Source organism: Lactuca virosa, chromosome 8 (genome assembly GCF_052849685.1).
Source record: "Lactuca virosa cultivar CGN04683 chromosome 8, Lactuca_virosa_CGN04683_v6, whole genome shotgun sequence".
Classification (NCBI taxonomy): Eukaryota; Viridiplantae; Streptophyta; class Magnoliopsida; order Asterales; family Asteraceae; genus Lactuca; species Lactuca virosa.
The window spans coordinates 49,747,227-49,771,375 of NC_136433.1; the positions used below are offsets into that span (position 1 = coordinate 49,747,227).

At 34.3% G+C, this 24,149-nt stretch overlaps 2 protein-coding genes across 4 annotated transcripts; both read right to left on the bottom strand.

Moving 5' to 3' along the window:
* Positions 1-11,903: 11,903 nt before the first annotated feature.
* Positions 11,904-13,892, bottom strand: LOC145128496 (Pentatricopeptide repeat (PPR) superfamily protein). Its single transcript, XM_079063296.1, has one exon. The coding sequence runs from the start codon at positions 13,787-13,789 to the stop codon at positions 12,158-12,160; it is 1,632 nt and encodes a 543-aa protein (XP_078919422.1). The 5' UTR covers positions 13,790-13,892; the 3' UTR covers positions 11,904-12,157.
* Positions 13,893-14,930: 1,038 nt separating this feature from the next.
* COQ3 (coenzyme Q 3) lies at positions 14,931-17,962 on the bottom strand. Of its 3 annotated transcripts, XM_079063058.1 has the most exons (11): positions 17,829-17,898; positions 17,541-17,602; positions 17,034-17,426; positions 16,805-16,894; positions 16,583-16,661; positions 16,401-16,478; positions 16,195-16,243; positions 16,045-16,094; positions 15,794-15,943; positions 15,329-15,409; positions 14,931-15,232 (listed from the first exon to the last, which is right to left on the bottom strand). In XM_079063058.1, exons 3-11 carry the CDS (start codon positions 17,249-17,251, stop codon positions 15,125-15,127), a joined length of 903 nt encoding a protein of 300 aa, XP_078919184.1. In that variant the 5' UTR covers positions 17,252-17,426; positions 17,541-17,602; positions 17,829-17,898; the 3' UTR covers positions 14,931-15,124. The 3 variants fall into 3 exon arrangements, with proteins under 3 accessions (XP_078919184.1, XP_078919183.1, XP_078919185.1); XM_079063057.1 differs by lacking the exon at positions 17,541-17,602 and having other exon boundaries at positions 17,829-17,962; XM_079063059.1 differs by lacking the exon at positions 17,541-17,602 and having other exon boundaries at positions 17,034-17,471; positions 17,829-17,907.
* Between the last annotated feature and the right edge of the window lie 6,187 nt (positions 17,963-24,149).

Sequence of the window (24,149 nt, forward strand, 5' to 3'; positions counted from 1 at the left end):
GGGTCTGAATTTTTAAGATCTGAATGTACAAATGTTGTTTGGTTGGAACCTCTGAATTGCAGTGCTGAATTATAAAAATGACCATTTTACCCTTCTGTGTTTTTTTTTTGCTGAATTTGACATTTTTTATTATAAAATAACTGAATCAATTTATTGAATAATTATAAAAAAAATATACAAACACCATATAAAATCCAGATTAAACATAAATCAAGATTAGACATAAATCCGAATCAAACATACCATTATTATTTCTTGATTATACCAAAAGCAGCTAATTGCAATAATACAAGAAAATCAAGATTTCATATCACAAATGACAAACCAATTTTTAATTGTTGTACCCAAAACAATTAAAAGCTCCAAAATAATGATAACCTAAAGTAAAAATATTCTCTTCTCTTGTCAATTTTCACTTGTTTCCCAAAATACCCTTTTTGTGTAAACCATAATTTCTTTACTTAAATTCACCACATGTTCAATATATAACAACGTCTTCAGATTTCATCAAGGTCTTCAATATTTATGTAAAATCACTTGTTTCCCAAAATACCCTCGTTATTTTGTTGAACCTTTTTAACTAAAACAAATAACAAATTTACAAAAGATAAACAATATTTATGTAAAATCACTAAAACCCAAATACATAAGAAAGTATAAATGCAAACTTTTAGGGGATTAGAAAAACTACCTGTAGTAGGTGTATGAAGGTAATCTTTCTGCTTAAAAAAGTTAAGAACAAGGCAAGTAAAAAAGGAACAGGGGAAAACTTGACAATATATATGCAAAATTATAGTGACTCGATTACGTTAATTCTCGTATGGTTTTTCTGTTCATCTTCCACATCTAACAGTCACATGTAAGATTCTTTGCATGCACAACACATCAAATTGTTAATCATTTTTTTGAAAAAAAAAACTCCTTAATAACTAATGTATCAACCTTTTCCAGGGAAACACCATAACCTTCATTTTAAATGCCTAATTATACTAGTAGTCTAGGGAGACAATCATCAGCTAAATGATACATCCAACATATTTCTGAATTTCATGAGATTGCACCAAATCAGATTTCAGAAAAAGAACAAAAAAAAACAAATTTTCACCTCAATTCCATTTCTGTGCAGCAAAATTGAAAGTGGTCAAACAACCCTAGCAGCCGATCAGACTTCAAAATCATGTATCATAGCTAATAACAAATTAGGGGGGAATGGTTTCATGTGTAGACTAGAAGAATAGATTTCACAGAAATCGATTTTATAAAATTAGAGATAAACAAACCTGGTGCATCAAGGCGGTTCAGTGGCTATCGTCGGCGCTGTCGAGGGCGGATATCATCACTGGCGACGATGGCGTTGTTGAAGACTCGTATGTGTGAGGTCGAAGATGGGGGCGGCTATGCTGTCCAAGTTCAACAACGGGAAGAGGTTGGCGGATTTGGTCAGCGATGGGAGGAGATGATCGGCGCTGGAGTTGTTCGGATGTGGGAAAAGAACAAAGGGACGATGAATCATAGAATCGGTGTGTGTTTGATGGATGGATGAATGTGTTTGAGGGCAAAAGAGGGAAGAGCGTGTTTCTTTTTTATTCGGATATAAGCTAAAATCTGAAAGTTTAAGAGGCTTCTGAAAGTTTAAGAGGCTTTAATTCATAGGCTACCAAACACTCTTAATTTGAATAATTAAGAGGTTGCCTCTTAATTTGTCAATTAAGAGGCTACCAAACAACCCCTTACTCTTAGTCGTTCTCTACTCCACTACGTACCCTACCACTGCAAGCTCATTCCTCTAAAATCTATTGAACCCCCTCGCTCTCTCTCCTCTCGTTCTCTACACCACTACCGACCTTTAATTTTGGTTCCTGAAACAAGATTGGAAACGATTTTCGGATTCAATTTTAGAGGAGAATTTGAAATGGGGACTTCAATTTTTGGATTTGATTTGTGGATTTAAGTTCGTTTGGGGCAACACCATCTTGAAGGCATATGAGATGGAGGTCTCAGAGATGTAGGAACCGGAAAATGTCCTCCATCATAAAAGGGTGGTTCGATGAAGTCTTGCCGATGAAGCTAGTGTTCCAAAGGTATGGTGGTGGTGTTGTGGGTTTGATTTTATTTTGGTGGTGGAGGTTCCGGTTGGGAGGATGACATACATAAAAAAGAAGAGAGAGAGAGAGAGAGAGAGAGAGAGAGAGAGTGGTGGGTTTATTTTGTTTTTGTTTTTTATTTTATTATAAGAATAAGAAAATAAATAAAAGAAATTAAAATATAATTATTTAAGGGGCATATTAGTCATTTTAGGTGGGATGTGGACCAAAAACACAAGAAAATAAAACCATAGGGACCAAAACCACACAATGTATCTAAAATTGGACCAGTGGTGCAACTTGACTGTAACATCTCGATTTTTAAGTATTTACCTTTTAACCCCTTAGTATGGCAATTGTTTGCAAATTGGTCTTCAGTGGCATTTTTTGTAATTTTGAGGACTGCTTGAGTATGCTAGGTGTACATGTTAGTACTGTAACATCCCAAAATTTTTAATAAATTTGAAACTTTTTAAAATAACATAAATCATACATTTAATATATTTTATTCAAAACAAATGAAATACCAAACCCCAAGATCAAATCCGTTTCCAAACATTATTAGTTATAATTCCAAAATTTATGAAAACATAACCAATTGAATATCAATTCCAAAAAACCCGCCATCTTGTGTACCTGAAATAGTATTTTCAAGGGAAAAGGATAAGCACAAAGTTTAGTGAATTCCACACATACATAGTATCATATCATATAATCCTTAACCCTATACACGGATACAAACGGTATCATACACATAACCACGCATGCATGTCAAAGAACAAATCAGTAACATACATACTCCTATTGAGACACATTGGCTAGGCCCGATCCCCCTTGCTCAGTACATCGAGCCCTTGGGACACATTGGCTAAGCCCGATCCCCCGTACCCGAACCCATTGGGACACATTGGCCATGCCCGATCCCCCTTACTCATTTCGTCGAGCCTTTGGGACACATTGGCTACGCCCGATCCCCACTCGGATGCGCCGAGTCCTACCATGCATATCCTCAATACATGAGGTAAACCACTAGACTCTACCCCGCCTAGTAATACCCACATAAATAATACAATACATAGCACACACGAGCTAACGTAAAGAAGATATAACACAACACGGTGTAGTGAGGAACTCACCTCTAAACACAATGAAACCTCCCAAGCAATCCGAAACCCACTCACACCTGTTTTCCCTTCACACTTCCTAATAATAACAAATAGAGTTGATTTTAGTTACTAAATTGCCTTACTTTAGCAAATATACTAATGAGTAAAATTCCAGATTTCTACATAAAAATTAGGGTATGTTCGGGACCTGTTTTCACCACCTTAAACTTCATATTTTTCAAAATTGTATTACATGCTGATATATTAGATTCTTAGCTTTAAAATTAGTATTCACACACCTCCATACGATTTTTCTACGATTTATGGCGAATTTTACAAAATTGTCTCGCATAGCAGCTCATTCCGGACCAGTCTGGATAAATGGTCGTTTCTACCCTAGCTAGAGGCATTTATGGATTTTGGTCAAAACTAATGAAGTGTAGAGAACTCAGATATGAAACTTTTGGCACTGGTTTCGATCAAAAAGGGTTTTCCATGACCGAGATATGATCTTTCAAAAACAGGGGCAGATTAGGGAAAAATCCTGAAATCACAGCTTTGACTTTTTAGGGTTAATTAGCTTCTTAACCCATTAAGACCCAATCTAAAATGACTTATATTCTGGAAAGAAGTAGTTAACAGTAGTGACAACCCATTGAGTCAAAAATCCAATAAAAATTCCAATCCTACACTCCAAAATACATTGCTTTTAGAAGAAACAAAGTACAACACCTTACAAGTAAACCCCACAAATTAGGGTTTGGTTTCTACAACAAACCCTAGTCTTTTAGTCCCGAACTCCACCACCCATGGCCACCCTAGAATGGTAGCTGCTGGTGGTCGTGAATTGCATCCATGGCCAAGGCTGTGGTGATTTTCGATCATGCTCAAAACCGAACAAAAAGAGAGGAAAAAGAAGATCCCCTCACCTTCCACAAGCTCTTCTCCTTGATTCCACCTCTTTGTTTGGTCTTTCTCCTTTTCCTCCTTCTTTGGATAAACCCTCAACGTGACTGCCTCCTTCTTGATCTCACAAACCCTCGTTCCCTCTCTTTTCTTCTAATCTCGGCCGCAAAGAAAAACACACTCACTCACGTCTCTTTCTTGGGTCATTAGGTTAAACATATATATCTTGACATATATTTGAGTAATATGGATTAACGTGGGCTCAAGGGAAGAGCCTAAATCCAAAATCTGATTTCCCGTCCACAACCATGCTTCATTTTCGAAATTTTCATTTTAAACCCTGAAGTTTGCCATAATGACAATTTCTACCCCATAAACAATATTCTTTGTATAAAAAGGTTTCTAAATTAACAATTTCATCCCCTCTTCTGGATATTACTTACAAGACCCTCAAATACTAAATTCTTATAATTAATATCATTATTTAGGTTATTTAATTATCCTTCGTTTTAAATAAAATAAAATTAAATAATTAATTACGAAATTATTAACATACCGAAAAACGGGATGTTACAACTACGTTGGGCGTACATATTAATACGCTGCACATACATGGATTTTATTGAGTACGTTGGGCGTACATGGCCAGGGTGCAAACCCAAATTTTTAGGGTTTGGACCCTATTTAAACATCCTTAACCCCCAAGACTTCTTTCTATCATTAGCCTCCAGCCCCATTTCGACCCTTTGCAACCCTAATCCATTTGAGAGCATTTTGAGCCATTAGTGTGTGTGTTTTGGTAATCTGGAATGGGGAAGAAAGAAGAGAAGATCATATTGGAAGAGTGGAACACTTTGAATCCAAAATCACATCATCATTTGGCATCATTTGGAGGTAAAAAGCTCTGAACTTGATGAAGTATTGATTAGATCTTGTTTAGCCATGAAACGGTGTTCTTTTGGTCCCATAAGTTGGGTATTATGAGTATGGGTTACTCTAATCCATATAAGTTGTCCTTTCATACGTTTTGGAGTATTTAGAAGCATAAAAATGTAGTATTGGTCATTAGTTTCCTTCCATGCATGATCTAGGTTGTCTTAATGAGTTAAGAAGCTAGGGTTTTTGGTATTGAGCATTTATTAGTCATGTAAGACCATAAAGTTGGAAACTTTATGGTTAAGGACATCATTTGGGGACTAGATCTGAAAATTGGACAAAAGAGCTTAAGGATTAAGCTCTTAATAGGAGGAGAAGGTGACCACTACGTACGCTGGGTGTACCAGGTCAACAACACGTTTTTTGTCAAGCTTGAGTACGCTAAGCGTACATGCTGAGTATGCTGCGTGTACTCAGCTGAGTTGACTTGATGGACTTTTTGACTTTTTACTTTGACCTGTTTTTGACCAAGTTTGACCTAGGGGTATTTTGGGTATTTTGATTATAAGTTAAGTTGGTCATGTTCCAATGAATAGGTGGTCGCTGATATTCGGAGTTGTGTCCTATTCAACAATCTTTTCAAACAGAGAAGTGAGTTTTACTCAATGTATTTGCGGGTCAAAGGCACCAATGTCGACCCACTAGGTTATGTATACTGGTATAGAGGATGTTGTTATGTTGTAGTGATCTGTTAGATCTGTGTCCTGGTATATACGATGTTGCTATGCGGTAGTGATTTGTAGATCTGCTTGTTTGTCTGTTGACTGGTTATATGATTATCTATTTGCTGGATATATGTTATATGTTATGTATATGTCGACATAGTATGGTTGGGTTGTATAACATCTCAAATCGCGATTTTAGACTCTAATATTTCGATTATCTAGAACCCTGAAATCGCGATTTAACTCATCGAGTTACTTCCCTGACTCGTCGAGTTCCCTGGCTACTTAAAGTCGCGATTTGGCGAATCAACTCGTCGAGTCCCTTCACAGACTCGTCGAGTTCTACCTTAAGATAAAACGGGATAATACGACTCAACTCGTCGAGTTCCTCTATGGACTCGACGAGTTCCCCTGTCTGTTTGGGCCACCTTAATGGGTTAAGCCCCTACTCTTCAGATCTAAGCTTCTTACTTCATCTATACCCTCGAAATGCCCTTTTAAGGGTAAAGTTTCCAACTTTACCCACTAATAATCATTCTTAATGGGTTTAGCCAAAACCCTAGTTCCTTAGGACATAGATCTTTGTCCAAAAGTCTTACTACTCCAACCCAAAGCATGAAAACCGAGATCTAGGTCCTAAACACCCAATGAACACGTAAAGTTTCAGACTTTACTTCCATGCATGGCCTTTTGGGGCTTAAAAGGCCATAATAATGTCTTTAAGCTTGCATGGGGCTTCCATGGGCATAAAGTTTGCACCTTTATGCCATGAAACCCCTTCTAGATCCCATATCTGAAAGGTAAGCCACTTGGGACGTCCATGTCCCAAAGATCAAGGTTCTTGAACCAAAACCCTCATAAAATGGAACTAAGGAGATCTAATGAACTAATAGTCAAGTTAGAGACTTGATTACCAGAAAATAATGAGGATGGAAGGAAGTCTTTGGATCTACTATCTTCTCCTTGAACCTTCTAGCTCCTTCTTCTTCTTCAAGCTTCAAGAACACACAAAGATTACTCAAGAATGGCTCACACACTCACAAAAAGCTCTAGGGTTTCGTGGATTAGGGTTTGGGACTTGGAGGCTGGAAATGAGGTCATAAGGTGGGGATTAAGATGCTTAAATAGGGTGCAAAACCCCGAAATTAGGGTTTCACTCTGGCAAACCTACTCGCCGAGTAGATTGCTTAAACCCCGCGTCCAATATCGATTCTACTCGACGAGTCTGGGGCTCCCAACTCGTCGAGTATCTCTATAAAAATAAATAAATTATAATTAAATGCGTACCAGGAATCAGGCGTTACAATAACTATAATTGGTATGTACTTGAATTGATAGTAGCACAGTCCTTTTGGGTTGCCTTCACACTAGCAACTTGACATGATGAACTATTAAGAAAGAGGAATAATTTATTATTTGGAATAATAAATTGATATAAATTATTTATTAATGTATTATAAAAATAATATATTAATTAGAAATCATATTATTAATTAATATTTAATTAGAAATTAATTTTGGGATTAAAAGAATTAATTAAAAGTACAGGGGCTGTTTTGCAATTTATTGATAGTTGTGAAAATTGGCTCTTGGACCATCTTAGGAGGGATGGACGAAATTCCCTAGGGAAGCCCCTAGAAATTTTGTTTATAATTTCTTCTATTAACTCGGATTTCGACGTTCTTTATATCTCCGAAATTCTTGTCCCCGACCACTACAACTTTCTTCATAGATATTGGGTCTATCTATTATTTTATTTTTGACGCTTATTTTTATTCTTAACTTATTATATCTTATAAATAAGTATAATACACATAATTCACATAATATTCAAATAATTCCTCTTTATTACTTCAAAGTAGGTTATAATTGTTGACCTAACTATTACACTGTTATAATAATGCTTAGCCTAGAAACACGGGCGTTACAAATTGGTACAAATTCATGAGGATATTATCAATCTGCCTATCAACCGACATTGCCTTGGGATTTCAAAAGTTTAAAGAATTATTTGTTCAAGAAATTCCAAAATTCGAATACTTGTTGTAAGTCACCATGTTATTCAAGATTCCATGGATTATGTCTTGGACATATCATTACTAGTCACCGTGTTATTCAAGATTCCATGGATTATGTCTTAGACATATCATTACTAGGAAGCAAAGGGAACTTTTGCTCCTTGGCTTAACCGTCAATATCCGGTAAAATGGTAGGATAAGTTCAAAAATGTTTAAGCAAACGAAAATACATTAGCCAAACATTTTCAAGAATTATATCAACCCTCAAAGCCAGAAATTCCAACAATAAAGATGATAGATTTTGATTTAATGGCAAGAATCCATGGCGTTGCTGGATTACCTCAAAAAGATCTTTAACAATTATTACACGACATTCATAGTCCTTCTACTATTTATGAGAAATCTCCCTCAACAACTACAAATCATTTATTTCAAGACGTTCAAGATCCATTTGATGATCCATATGAAGACTGATATTATCAAAATGTAAAGAGTTTAAAGATATTGTAATATTATAAAAAATGAAAGAGCTTTACTTTGAACTTTAAAGGGTTTTTTCTTCACCTATCTGACTTCAGGTAAAGAATTATCAAATCTGGTTATGGTTGTGAATTTGCCCAAAGTTCAGATAGGTATACAGACACCTCTCAACTATAGTCCAAAGACGAAATTATTAAAGGTTGACAGTAACCGGTGAAGTTATCAAGATGTGTTGATGGCCTCAATTATATAAGCTTTTCTCAATTATTGCTTCAGTTATGATGATCTCTTTTTTCAGAGATTCTCTAGTGGCCTCAATTGTTAAAAAGAAGCGAATAAGTTTGTCAGCCATTCTTTTCTTTTCAAGATAACAATTACTTAGAAAGATCCGGTAACACATCCAGTTTCTTGATCAAGCCCCTCTGTAAATTCAAGTGAAGAACATATTTCAAGAGGTAGAGAAAAGTTTTCATCCTTACAAATGGTTAGCCTGTGCCTAGAAAAAACTTCTAGTGTCTATTTATCTACTTCTAGATGTTCAAAGTCTTTAGATTTTCAAATCATCATTTCTCCAGATATTTCTCCAAATTGTTGTACCGATTGTTCTTCAAATATAATTCCAGAAGGTATTATTTAACTCCTTTGTTTAAAATTATAGTTTTGCTCTTCATTTAGAATAGCAACGAACTTTCAATTATTACATCGGATTATAATTATGAGATGTCTTTATATTCTTGAATTTATACTATGATTATTTCGTTTCAACTTATTATAACAATTAAGTCTACAAGATTTGAGATTTTTGTCAAAATAATATTAGCTTTAAACAATCAAGTTAATCACATTATTCATGCTTAATTAAAGTTACAAAAAATAATGTGTGTGTGTATATATATATATATATATATATATATATATATATATATAGAGAGAGAGAGAGAGAGAGAGAACAAAATGTTTTTGAGAACCAATATTTGTGTGAGAACTTGAGAACCAATTTTTCCAAAAAACAATTTCTATCAAAACACCTCCGTAGGCACCTAGACACCTTGTCTATAGGCCAATCTCACGTCTAAAATTATGAAAAAAAACACACACACACACACACAAAAACACAAAAAAGTTTTAAAAAAATTTGAATTTATCCCTCAAATGCTTGTAATTAAGGTTTTTCGGACGGGCTGGACCGAAGTTCCTGCACGAACCACTCTATGCTTGCTTTTAGAAAAAGCTAGGACTATGATACCCAAAAGCTTGATTTGTTTGGCATGTTTCTATTGTGTATGTTTTGTAATCAATCAATGGACATTGTATCCTTATAACTCTTATGGGTTGTCATCTATTAACTAAATATTGATCAATATCGTACACTACACACCCTACTTGTAGGCCGGTTCTGAGGAATCAAATGCCCAGGACGAAACGGAGAAAAAATGCCCTTAGGCCTTAACTTTTCTCTTTTCGTCATCTAGTTTTCTCTTTTTACGTTTTTGATAATCGGATGGTTGTTTAGACTTCATCACTACAAGTTCATAAGTTTCAACTTTCAACATTCAAGCAATTACACTAAACATAATTTCATAAACAATTTTACAATAAATATAAACTCATAATTTAAACTACTAAACTGGTTTCTATGAATGTTAGAAACTAATTCATTCATTCACTATTCTATTGACTATTAAACTGATTTCTATTGTAGATAAACTGATAATAAAATATTAAATTCATTCAATATTCTATTACACTCATAATCTATGAAAGTATGAATCATTCAAGTATGCAATTGACAGCTATAAACTTGATAATCCTCAATTTCTCATAAATCTTACCTGATTGGTTGATTAGAAGGAGATAAAATCAGATAATTGACCATTGATAATCCTCAATTTCTCATAAAAGATTGTCTACCCTTGGTGAATGAGTGAATGGCGTTGAGCCGCTAAGTTTCTGTCTTTTCCGATTGCTTTTTTTTGTCGATTGCTTTTTTTTAACGAACGAACAATCGATGATCGTGAGGTGCTGCAAATTGTGCTTCTATTCGTGACTGCCTTCGTTCTATTGATTAATTTAGATTAATGGGTTGTCGGTTTCTTATACTACCAAAAAAAAAATATTGACCCTTTAAGATTTTGGGCCCTGTTCCAATGCCCATGTTGCACATGGGCTAAGCCGGCACTGCCTACTTGTACTACCCTAGATAGGATCAAGTTACATCTAGTAATGACATCAATATGTTATGATTATGCAATACACTAACACAAGTCCCATTATTGAGGTTATTTGTTGCGTTGATTTTGTTCTATCATTAGTTTTTATCAATATTTTAAAAATCGGTTTTTTAGTTGAACCGGTATGGTGACTGGTTTTCGGTTTAACCGGTTCGACTATCGAATAAACCAGTTTCTATAGTTCTTATATTTTTTCTATATTTTCTTACACATACATACATACATAAATAAAAAATCTGATGTCCACAAGTTCAAACATTACAAATACACATGAAAACAAGTTGTAGATCAATCTAAATATATTAAAATAACAATAACCATAAGTTTTATATCAATCCACATGCATTAAACGCATCAAAAAACTTCATAAAACTTCATAACATTTATCATGGGCCTTTATTCACAAGATCTTAATAGATGTGAAAAAACCATCAAAGTTTATTATGCAAAATGTTTCAATTCGTTGTGTTTTTATTCGATTTAACTGGTTCAACCGGATTTTTGTAAAAATCGGTCGGTCCGTTCCAGTTCAGAAATAGACATAAAACGGTGATAGTTGAACCGCTCTCTTTCCCGATTCCCGGTCCAACCAGCCGGTTCAAACCGGTTTTTAAAACATTGGTTTTTATCCATGTCAAAACTAGTCATCAGCTAAGGCATAAAAACTGACAAACCCATTTAAATTAAAATTTAAAAATCATAAATAAATTTTATAGAAAATTTTAAAGCCAGATATTTTATAAAATAAATGATCAAAATATGTAAACATTTTCCTTAAAAAAAAAAATATTCAAATTGAGTAACTCATAGAAACAAAAACTATAATGTGAGAAAATATAAATTACCCAAAATACCTATTTTTGTATAAATACAATATATATAAGGGATTGTTTGATAACCTTTGAATGTTTCCATCATATGAGCATTCAATACGTTTGATGTATTCTCTAAACAAATCAAAACTTTCAACGGTTAGGGAACACCAAGGTTGTTAATAGCGATCGCTACACTCGCTATAGCGAATAGCGTAGCGTAGCTGTGATGGGTCGCTACGATGCCTGTAGCGAGGCAATAGCGTGTGTAGCGATGTCCGGCAATTTTTTTTTTTTTGTTTAAATCGGTAAGAAACGTAGCAATTAGGCTCGGAATAGGTTTAGGCGGGCAATCGTACAGTCAATTTCGTGTCTTCCCCTCTAATCGACGCCAAAATCACCAAAATTGATTTTGGCGGGTTATTTCTCACTTCTGCGACAGTAGCGACAATAGCACACCTCACCAAAATCGATTTGTGGTATTGAAACATAGTTTTAGACTTTAGAGTCTAAAAATAACGATTCTTTTGTGGTATTAGAACTTAATTTTAGACTTTATAGTCTAAAACTAACCAATCTTTTATGGTAAACATCTTTTGGAACTTAATGTTAGCTTAATAGAACTGGTATTTGTTAGTTCTATGTTATTTTTGATTGCTGCATAGTTGCAAGTAAATATAGTGTTTAATTTTATAAGAAATAACAAAACATGAAATAGCTCATCGCTATCGCTACGTAGCGTATAGGTGGGTTGTCGCTATTTCCTCGCTATCGCTATCGATAACCTTGGGGAACACTACTTCTCTAACCATTCAGAGCTTGGATCATTAAGCACTAAATGGTTCAATTTTATAAAATAGATCCTTAGAAAATATAAATCGACGAATATGAATAAAAGGTTAGCAACCTTATTGTAATCTCAATAATCGCTCTCTTCTGCGCTATTCTCTTCCTTTTTCGACTTTATATTCTTCATATTACCTCTCATAATATAAGAAAGATCTTGTATCGAACAAGAACTACTTCTTTCCATCTTCTCTGCAAGTATCTCCACTTTCTCTGCAAACCCTAATCCTATAATTTTGTTCCTCAAAACCTCACAAGTAGAAGAATATGGTGGTATCCCCTCATCAACCATCATTTCAAAATATCTACATGCCTCTTCAACCATCCCTTTCTTCCTACAAAAACCATGAATCATAACAGCATACGTTGAAGCAGAAGGATGAAAACCATTTTTCTCCATTTTCTCCCATATACTCGTGACCCTATCAAACCTCCCTACCCTAATCAACATTTTAAGCAACATATTATAGGTATGTCGATCTGGTTCACATGAATCTGTATCCATTCGTGATACCAATTTAGTAGCCATGTTTACTTCTAATCGATTGCAATGGAATGATAAGATCGCGTTGTAACTCCACACATCTGGTTTAACTTTTCTCTCGAGCATTTCATCTAACAGCTGGTATGCTTCTTCGATTTTATCGGATTTACAGAGTTTATTGATGATGGAGTTGTATGTGAAGACGTTAGGGATGAGATTGTACCTTTTCATCCTGTCAAGAACTCGAAAGGCGGAATGGATGTCGTTTGCATCACAAGCAGCATGGATGAAAATGGAGTAAGTGAAAGCATCTGGTTCGAGTCCTTTAGATCTCATATCTCGGAATAGCTTGTGAGCTTCATCGACGTTTCCTCCTTTACATAAGGACTCCAGAATGCTATTGTAAGCATGTACATCTACAGAGCATCCTCTCACAAGCATTTCATCGAACACCTTCTGTGCTTCACTTGCTTCTCCGATGTAGCCCCAACCTCGAACCAGAATACTGTAGGTTTTTACGGTGGGATTAAACTCATGCTTGATTTTATCGAAGAACAATTGAGCTTCCCTCACATGCTTCCTCTTGCAAAGCACATACAAAAGCTGGTCCAGATCATTGATACTCGGTTGAATCCCGTAATCGACCATGTTGTTAAAAGCTCTAATGGCGTCGGAAGGCAAATTAGCTTTACAATAAGCACTAAAAATCACCCAGAAGATTACAGAAGTGATTTCACAAGATTGAGATTGTTTCATTTCTCCTAGGAAATCCCAAACCAATGGAAACTGTTTGCTTCTACCTAAAATATCAATGAGAATATGATAGCTATCTTTACTATGTACAAAACCAGGCAAGTTTTTAGCCCAAAGGAAGAACCTGTGAGCAGAAACACCAAGATTGTTGCAACGTTTGAGTACTTGTTCGACCAAGTCGGTGGTTATCGCATCGGCAAAGGGGGTGAGGGCTGAAACGATGTCGTGACGGGGGCTCCGGTAGTCACTGAGGATGCGAGATATGTCGTTGACGAGTTCTGTTGAAGAGGAGGAAATGGTAGGTGAGGCGGAAGAGAGAAGAGACTGAGACGAGAAGGGTGGGAACGGGTGGTGAAGGGAGGAGGGTAGAGGTGAGATGAGTCGGAGATTGGGCGTCGGAGAAGGTGTAGTTCCGGTGAATAGACGGTATATGGTTTTGGTTCGCCGGGAGAGTGATCTAATAGCCATCTCCGACAAGAAGTTGAACGATCGTTTGAAGCCAAAGCATCAACTTTGCGTATTACTGGTTTCGACTTTCGACCTTGGTTCGAATTCAAACTCGACAACAGTAATATACACCAAAATGGCTTTGGGCGTGAGTCATAATTTTTGTATTATTTATTGATTATTAATTATGGATAAATGAAAAAAAAAAGTCCACAATTTATTTATGTATACTAATATCTATAACTTTTATTTTAAACTAGATGTATGACCCGTGTATTGTATGGGTTTATTAAAAATAAAAGTTTAATATCAATGTATAAATATTAAATATTTAAAAATATATATATTTACATAAATGCGAACGATATAATGAATAAGTAATTAATCCAATCTATACTAATAAAAAACTGTTAACATATTTTAAATAATGATGTTGAAAATTAAAGTGTAAATATTAAATATTTTTTAAATTTACTTTCGAAATAAATACAAAAGAAATGATGAAAAAGTAGTTATTGAATCTATAATAATAAAAAAATTATAAACATATTGTAAATAGTTGTTATGAATCAAAATTTTCAAATACATCTTCGAAGATGGTGTTCTTTTTCATTTATTAGGGTAGAGATAGAGATGTATTATACATACATATTTATTTATAAAATTTGAATAAATAATAAATTTGTTAGAATTCAAATTAAAAGTCCAAAAAATTAAAGGTATGTTTTGAATTCAAATATATCATCAAATACACGACATTAATTGTGTCATTAGAGCATCCATTTGAATTCAAATATATTTGTAAATTAATAACCATTTAAATAGAATAAATACTTTACATATATAATACTAGACTCATTAATTAGTGGAATTGATTATTAATTACTAAAAAAATATAAAGATACCACATAATGACATGTGGAATTTAAATAATTGTAAAATCTCATATAATGACATATGGCAAAAGCTTTGAGAAAGTGACAAGTGGCAAAAAAAATCTTCATTTATTAGAGAGGATAGCTTTAAAAACATTTATCGAATAACAAAATTAATAAAATAAAATAGTAACTTATATATTTTTACAAGTGTTTTTTTAAATGAAGATGTAATTTCATTATAACGATCATTACAGATAATGTATTTATAAAACATATAGTAATAATTTACAAAGTTCAATAACAGAATTTTTATTTGTCATGATTTATATTCCAATCCGTTAGACGTATTTTCAAAGCCAAACAAAAATGTGCAAGATTCTAAGGAAAAACTGTAGCTGTATTCCCAAAGAGCATTCAAAGGGATAACTTATTGATACACAGAACAGTTGCAAACTACTCATTTTAGCTCAAAAAGGAATTATTCGCTGTTTTTAATCCCAAAAGCAATGAAATTGACACCCACGTCATCACTAAGAGACCATTGACCAGTCAAAGGATTGTACGCAAAACCAGCCATCTCTTCAACCTACAAAAATGGAGTCAAATAGCACAACCAAAATAACTATAATGTTTTTTTAAAAACATAATATATGTTGACCAGAGTCAATATGCATTTGCTTACAGAAATTGAAGCACGTTGCAATGTCAATACAAGTTCTTCAGGAGTTAAAAAACTCGACCATTCATGTGTACCCTTTGGAAGCTGTTAAAAAAAAAAAAAAAAAAAAAAGTTGTCACAAAAACTCTAAAATCTACAAGCAAAATAAAACTTTAAAGAAAAGTCTGATATTATGTTGTAGATCAAGGTTTTTGATGAATCATATTCATTTTAGCAGTAAAAAAGTATTAGTAAATTACATTTTTGGTCCCTGACTATTTTCATTTTTGGTCCAAAAATGTTTCTCTTGCAATTTTGGTACCTTATTTGAGGTTTTTGGTCCCTATTCCAAATAAAATGATTATCTTTGACATGTATATAGAACAAAAGGTGTTACAAGAACCTCAAATAAGGGCCAAAATTGCAAGAGAATTTTTTTTTGGGACCAAAAATATAATTTATTCAAAAAGTTATGATCATAATTCATACCCAATGCAGGATATATTCTGCTGCAATGATTGCAGTTGCATATGCTCTCATAGAACGGTTTATTGTTGAGATAACAGTAGCTCCATTAGACACTGTTAATGCTGACAAGGATTTGCAAAATTCAGCAGGATCTGCTACATGCTCGATTACCTTTAGAAAATCACAAAACACATATCTGTTAAATGTCTAATATGCCCTTCAATAATAACTTGATGAACATTTTGTAATTTAAGGGTAAATGATATGTATACCTCTAGAGCAATAACAGCATCAAACTTCTTTTGCTCTTCAACCAAATTTTCTGTTCACATAATTGTAAGTTTGTAACACAAAAGAAACATTATAAAATTAAATTTGTATTATTTATAAAGGAGAAAAGTTAAATAAAGTACAGAAGATACCTGCAGTTGTGCACCGATATTCAATTGAGGAAGCTACAGGATCCAAATCCTAAAAAAGAAAGAAATACGAAGTTAAAGATACTTAAATTGTAAAATGGGTATGAATTATGATGTCAAGAAGGAAAGAACTCAAGAACAAAAGAAAAAAAAATGCATAAAATTAAGAATTGAAAAAGAAATGAAAACACTTTTTTAATTAATCATACTGCATGAAGACGTGCAATCTTGATATTCTTATCCACAGCATCAATTCCTGTGACTGAAGCTCCCATACGAGCCAAAGGCTGACAAGAGTCGATAAAAATTTAAAAAATAAAAAAATAAATTTATGTTAGTGTCTTATGTTAATTATTTGTCTATTTTCCCTTGGATATGATATTAATTATACCTCAGATAAAATACCTCCTCCACAACCAACATCTACAAATTTTAGTCCTTCAAATGGCCTCACAGAAAATGGATCCTTTCTGTGAAAAAGTTACAATTTTAATTAGTAAGTACAATGTGTTAAATGTTAATACAAGATAATAGTTCTATTGATGTGGAAAATGTATTAAAAAGATGCCAATATGAATTATCAATTGAAGGATATATGAAAAGAAGATAATACCCAAAATGTCTGCAAAGTGTTGACCGAATAAAAGCTAGCCTTGTAGGATTCATGACATGCAATGGCTTAAAAGGCCCTTCTGCATCCCACCTGTCAACAAATGATGTCGTTCATCAATCATCAATAAGAGAAGTAGAATAATATAACATGAACTCAAAGTTAAACACATAAAAGTAGTGATATTTAAATGAATTAAAAGCAAAGAGAAAGAAAAAGGAAATGAGCTTACCAACTTTCAGCTATAGCTGCAAATTTAGCTAGTTCAGTTTGGTTCAAAGAAGAAGTAGAAGCTGGATGCTGAGTAGTGGTTGCATAAGGTTTGTTGTGAAGAAGGGGCTGGAAAGCTGTAATAAGAACTGAATGTTTGAAATAACTACTTGAATTATAGAAGGAATGACCATTGAGTTTGGATAAGTTTCTTAATCGGTATAGACTCCTTGAAAGCATTGTCAGAGGAATTTAATGTCGTCTGCTTAATCTTCAGTTTGATTCTTAATAAACAAGTGTTATCTCTGAACTGGTTTCTCTACCAGTTGCATACTGCAGGTCTTTTGAGATTGGCAAATGGAATCTGGTGATGATACTCCTTTCACTTGTGTTTTTCAAGCAGATTGCTTACAAACTGCAATGCCAGCTTTTCATCAAACACTTGGTGTGCAAGAAAATACTACCAACCCAAAGAAAACAATAACCAGAAGAAAGAATAGTAAGCATGCAAAAAGAATTCTTAAACGACCTTTGGAAGAATTAGCACTTGAACGAAAGAGAAATTGGATGATTAATCTCAGTGAGAAGTCGCTGAAAGTAACCGCAAACCAAAAGGGGTTTATAGTTTAAGGTGATGCATCAGTCACAAACTTTATAAAGATATGCACTCAATGTAGACAAATGGAATTGGCGCTATGACTGATGATGAGTTCTAGGTTTATAGATCAATTTGACAAAGCTTTGATTAATTGAAGTTCAATTCGTTACTTTTAGTAGGGTTTAACACCATGAACAAATAAAAGTCGAGATTTTTTACCTGATTTTACGCCAGAACCATTTTATCTTCTCTGATAATTCACGAAATGACAAATTTTGAACTCGAAGATCCAACAAAGCGAGTTTAGGGCTTAGCTTATCAGAGCCGAAAGTCATTTTTGGAAAATTACAAAAAGTCAGATTTTCGGACTTTTCCAAAAAAATTTCTTTTCCCTGTATCAAAACTCCAAAAATGGCTTTTAAAACTAGTTTTGCCAAACATCTTTTGCTTTTTTTTCTTTTCCAAAAAGGACTTTCGGCTGTAAAAAGCTAGGCCAAACACCCCCTATGTGGTCTCAAGCGGTGGACGTTGTGGGCATGTGATGCAGTTAACGCAAAGAACGAAGATACTCCCTCTTTGTTCATCGAAAAAATATAATTAAAAAAATATTTTGAATATTTGTGTTTATTTGTCAATAAAGTTTATTTATTAGTATATATTTGTTATATTGATTTTATTTTATAGAGTTTTCAAGAAAAAAAAAACTAAAATCTAAACTATGACTGTGAAATCTTGATCTTGATATTAAGATTTAACATGCAAATAACGTTCTGAAGCACACTAGATTTCCAGTGTATACACACTATATCATGGATGTGATGTTGATGTGACCAACAACTCTCATTTCAACCAAACGTCTTAGGTTGGTTTGGTGTAGCTTTTCAACCCCGCTCTCTCACTTTTTGTCTGCCACCTTATCGTCATGTTATTTTTCTTTCACCCCATCTCACTTGTCTTGCTAGTAGGATATGGTCACATAACACTACCTTCAAAATAAGCAGCAATAGACATTGTATTGTATAAGATCAAGAAGCATGTAAAAAGAGAGAAGAGATGCGGCAAAATAGTGTTGTGCGAGGAGGGTCACCACACCAACGCACACTAGGCGGTGTGTTGTTCACCGCACCACCGTAGTGACACCTCGACTCATTGTAGTGTGCGATATTGGTACTCCTATTGGCCTTACAATAACAAGAAATCAAACCTTCTTAACCCCAAGTTGAGCTTGTATCGATACCGGATTTAGTAACCGAAATACAACCGTCCAAACAACCCAAAGCTTCTAATAAAAAAGAAGCCAAAAAAAAGTGTCACGTAAAGGTCCTAAGAATTGGTAGGAAGTCGAACAAGTCGCATTAGCACGTGCTTGAGTATCTACCTCCCAATATAACATTACCATAAATGACCAAGCTTACAATTGTTTTTTAGAGCGTATTTTATAACATTTGTAACGTCCCAAAAATAAGACTAAAAATTTCGATTTTTAAAGTAATAAAACCATTATCCAAAACATCATCATAAAAGCTATAGTGAATCAAAGTGTATCAATAACATCCAAGTACATCAGAGTAATATAAAAATGTGAAACGATGTGGTGTGTCCACTGCAATCATCCGGGCTCTTCCGCTTCGAACTAGAAGTACCTGAAACATAAACTGAAAACCATAAGCACAAAGTTTGGTGAGTTCCCCAAAATATCGCATACCATACATATAAAACATATAATGGGCTCCGTCCGGCATCGGGCCCTGCTCAGAACATATATGTCAGTCATCAGGCCTCGGCATCGGGCCCTGCCCGGTATACATACAAACATATAAACATATGCATAAAAATACAAAAGATAAATATCATACAATATAATCATCACGCCTTGACCGGTATACATATAAACACATAACACGTGCAAGAGTCACAAAGACAACAAACATCCTAAACATAATAAACCATGGGCCGACATTGGTGCCTTCGACCCGCTAAACACAGTGAGGAAACTCACCTCAAGTTGTAGAATCACTCCGATGAAATCTCAGTCTGCTGGTCCGGAAAATCCATACGCTAACAACATCAAATAATATCCAATTAATAATTAGATCTCGACCCATAATCAAGAATCTAAGTCACTTGCCCAATATCCAGGGTAAAATACCATTTTACCATTTTTCTTACTTGGCCCAACCCATTGCTCAAAAGGCCCAAATTCCTAAATGGTATCCAAAGGCCCAATAAGGCCCAACTTCAAAATTGGTCCCAAAATAATCATGAACCCAATACCAAGAAAGCCCATAGTGTATCCATGGTCCAAAGTCAGAAGTCCAAAGGCCCAAATCCTAAAAGCCCAAAATATGGCCCAAACCGAAGAAGTCAAACCGAAGGTCCATCTGCTGAGTACATGGAGCGTACTCGGCTCGTACGCTTAATGTACTCCTTCCGGGGCCAGTACGCGCAACGTAACAGCTGGGTACGCCCAACGTACTCCCCAGATTACCAACCCAACCCATTAAGCACTTAATTGGTTAAGCCAACATGCTAAACTCTCAGATCTGATTCTAAATGGTGACTTGATACGTAAAGTTGACAACTTTACACCCATGCATGACTTAATGGGTCCCAACACTCAAAAAGAAGCTTAATAAGAGTCTTAACACTTGCATGGACCAATATCTGACATAAAGTTTGCATTTTTATGGACAAGGGACCTCAAATGAGCAAAGATCTAACATCCATAGTTTCTGGAGTAGACCATAACTTCATATATGACTTAAAAGACCCAAAAATGCATAAATAACACCATAAAATGGATCTAGCATAAAGGACCATCAAGATGAGAGCTTTTTACCTCAAAAGGCTTGCTAAGGTGAAGATAACTCTGGATCTACAAGCTCAAGCTACTCCCAAGCAACCTCCAAATGTTCATCTTCTTCTTCTTTACCACAAAACACCAACAAACTCACTTTCAAGCTCAAATCTCACCAAGTACACTTAGGGTTTCGATATGAGGGCATAGGGTGATGGAGGTTGATCAATAAAATGTCCAAAAGGTGTTATAAGTTGTTTAAATAGGATGCAAACCCTAAAAATTAGGGTTTGCCCTTGCACCACGTACGTCATGCGTACTCTACATATGCCATGCGTACGCGGATGAATTCCGCATCCAGAAAAGAGCTAGTACGCTAAACGTACTCATGGAGTACGCCCCGCGTACTAGCTAGGGACCAAAAAGACATAGATTTTGCATTAAGGGCTAAAAGGGAAACATACCAAATTATGAATGTTACAACATTTCTACACGGAAATGGGAATGGGTGTTTATCGGAATAATGACGGTCTTTCTTCCAAATCCAAATGACAGGACAAAAAAGCTAAAATTAACGAGTTCAACGAGATTTACAAACAATCAATATAAAATGGAAGAGATGATTTTAACCAAGGTTATCAAGATCGGTATCCTATGTAGGATCGTTTTGGGGTTTGCAAGATCATAGTCGTAAGATCAGGATCCTAAGATCCCACAGAATAAAACATAATTTTAATTTATAGTTTTAAAACATGAAAAATATCTCAAACATTCAATTTTCCGTTTAAAAGCTATAAAAAATTCAAAACATTATTTGCAACTCACAACACAAATGATAAATAGTAAAGTGGTAAACAGAAAAATACATAAAATGGTAAATTCATTTTTCCATTTTCAAAAAAAAAAAAAGAAAAGAAAAAAGAAGAAAACAAGGTAAGGTAGGATCGGATCGGATCCCGATCCTACGATCTTACGATCTTACAATCTTACATGTGATCTTACATGTTTAACAGATCAAAAAATTGCATTTAATGAAGGTGGGCCCCATCAGAAAAGAAAAAGAAAAAAATCAAATTATTAAAGAATATGGTACAAGTTAATAACAAAAAGTTGTTAATAAACTAAATAGAGACAATTTATATGACTTAATCTCGTAAACTATATATTAGTGTTTCTTTTTGACTTGATACATAAAGAACAACTTAATAGGGAAAGTCAGGGATGTAAGTCCGAACATTTTACAAATTTGCCCTTGTTTATATTTACCTGACCATGTATATCACCACAAATTGTGAATTGCTTTCCATGTGGAACTTTTGCATCAAGAGAGGGCAATGCCATTAGAGTTTTCCGAGTTTTTGTGACAATGTGAAAAGCATACCTACAACTAGGGGTGCAAACGAGCCAAGCTACTCGCGAGCTACTCGGGATCGGCTCGTTAAAAGCTCGACTCGAAACCGATTTTAAACGAGCCCGAGCCGAGCTCGAGCTTAATATTAAGCTCATTTATTAAACGAGCTCGAGCTCGAGCCTATGTCACTAAGCTCGATTAGGCTCGTGAGCCTAAACAAGCCTTTATATAATATAATTTATTATTATTTTCATATATTAAAATAAAAACATATTTGGGAAATTAGGGATTTAGGGTATTAGTAAACGAGCTTCTTAACGAGCTCGAGCCGAGCTTAAGCTTATTTAGGCACGTAAAATGAAAAACGAGTCGAGCCCGAGCCAGAACCCGAACCGAGCTTGTATAATTCTTTACGAGCTCGAGCCGGGCTCAATACAAGAAAGCTCGAATCGAGCCGAGCTCGAGCTCGAGTCTCGTATAACTTAAACGAGCCCGAGCTGAGCCTAACTAGGCTCAGGCTCGGGCTCGGCTCGGCTCGTTTGCACCCCTACCTACAACACAAACATCAAGATTAAGAGGTTTTAGTAACACAAAATTAGATATTTGGGATAATAACTTGAAAGGGTAACAAACTTTCGATTTTGTTCACATTTGGTCACTAAACTTTTTTTCATTATCTATTTGCCACTAAACTATTGAAACTGTTCACATTTTACCCTTATGACCGGTTGTTACCGGTCATAAGGGTAAAATGTGAACAGTTTCATTAGTTCAGTGGCAAATAGATAATGAAAAAAAGTTTAGTGACTAAATGTGAACAAAATCGAAAGTTCGTTTCCCTTTAAAAAAGTTCAATGACTAAATGTGAACAAACTTCCTATTGTATTATGTTTTAGCAAATTATTTATTTTTGTTAAATTCTAGCAACATTTGTTGATGAAGAAATCTATGAAATAAAAAAAAAAAAAAAAAAAAAAAAAAAAAACTCTGAAAATATATTAAAAAAAACGAAAAACCGAAACCGAAATAAAAAACCAATGGTTTGGCATTTTCCAAAATAAAAAATCAAAATTTTCAATCTGATTTTGGTTTTACAAAAAAATGAACCATTCTCACTAATGTGAATTATGACCATTGGTTTGGCATGCAGAATTAAAGAACACACAAATAACACAGTGATTTGAGTGTTTAAGAGATACATTCGATTATGAAAAGTGTTTACAAAAAATGATCTAGATCTAAATCTACATAATTAACACACATTAATACTCCCAATGTTACATCTCTCAAGCACACCTCTAAATGTGGTATGAACTCACCTTATATAGAGGTGTTTACATGTCTCTCTCTCTATCTCTCATGTCACAAGGGGGAGTTTTGGATAGAAAAAATCCGAATTGAGCGCTCTCTCATTCCCTTTTTGGTTTTATAATCATTTTTCGATTATAAAAAAGGGGAGAGATTTAGATATGGAAATCCGAAAGTTGAATTTTTGTAAAACCAAAATCAGATTGGAAATTTGTGATTTTTTATTTTGGAAAAATACCAAACCATTGGTTTTTTATTTCGGTTTCGGTTTTTCTTTTTCTTTTTTAATATATTTTTCGGGGTTTTGTTTTTTTATTTCATAGATTTCTTCATCAACAAATGTTGCTACAGTTAAACAAAAAAAAACCCTTATGATCGGTTGTTACCGGTCATAAGGGTAAAATGTGAACAATTTCAATAGTTCAGTGGCAAATAGATAACGAAAAAAAGTTTAGTGACTAAATGTGAACAAAGTCGAAAGTTCGTTACCCTTTCAAGTCATTATCCCTAAATATTTTAATAAGAAGTTCCAAAAATGAAAAATACCCTCTATGTAGGCCTTTTTGATGCTTGAATTCATGCATCATTTTCTTGATGAATTCTAGAGTCATTACAAGTCCTTCTATTCTTGCACCATCATATTGTGGCGCCATATCTCTAGTTTACAGAGAAAGAAGGTTCAGAAAGAGTAGTTAACCAAAATTTTCAAAGTTTCGTTTAATTGTAACTTCTTGAAATTCTTGAAGGGTATGCAACTATATGAAGTGTAATTCAATATTTTGTGTGACAAAAATCGATATAATTAATGTATTTAAATGGGTTAAATGTATATTTATTCAGCAAAGTTTTGTTTTTTCCATGTTTATGCAACAAAATGGTTTTTTATAAGATATATGCAACGATGTTTCAATTAAACATCAAAAGATAAAATATATTTTTTGACTGGTTGAAACATGGTTGCATAGATTGGTAAAGAAATGAAACATTGTTGCCTAAATTGGTAAAAATGTGAAATATTCTTGCATAAATTGGTAAACAAAATAAAAAGTGAAACATTCTTGCATGAATAAGCATTTAACAGATG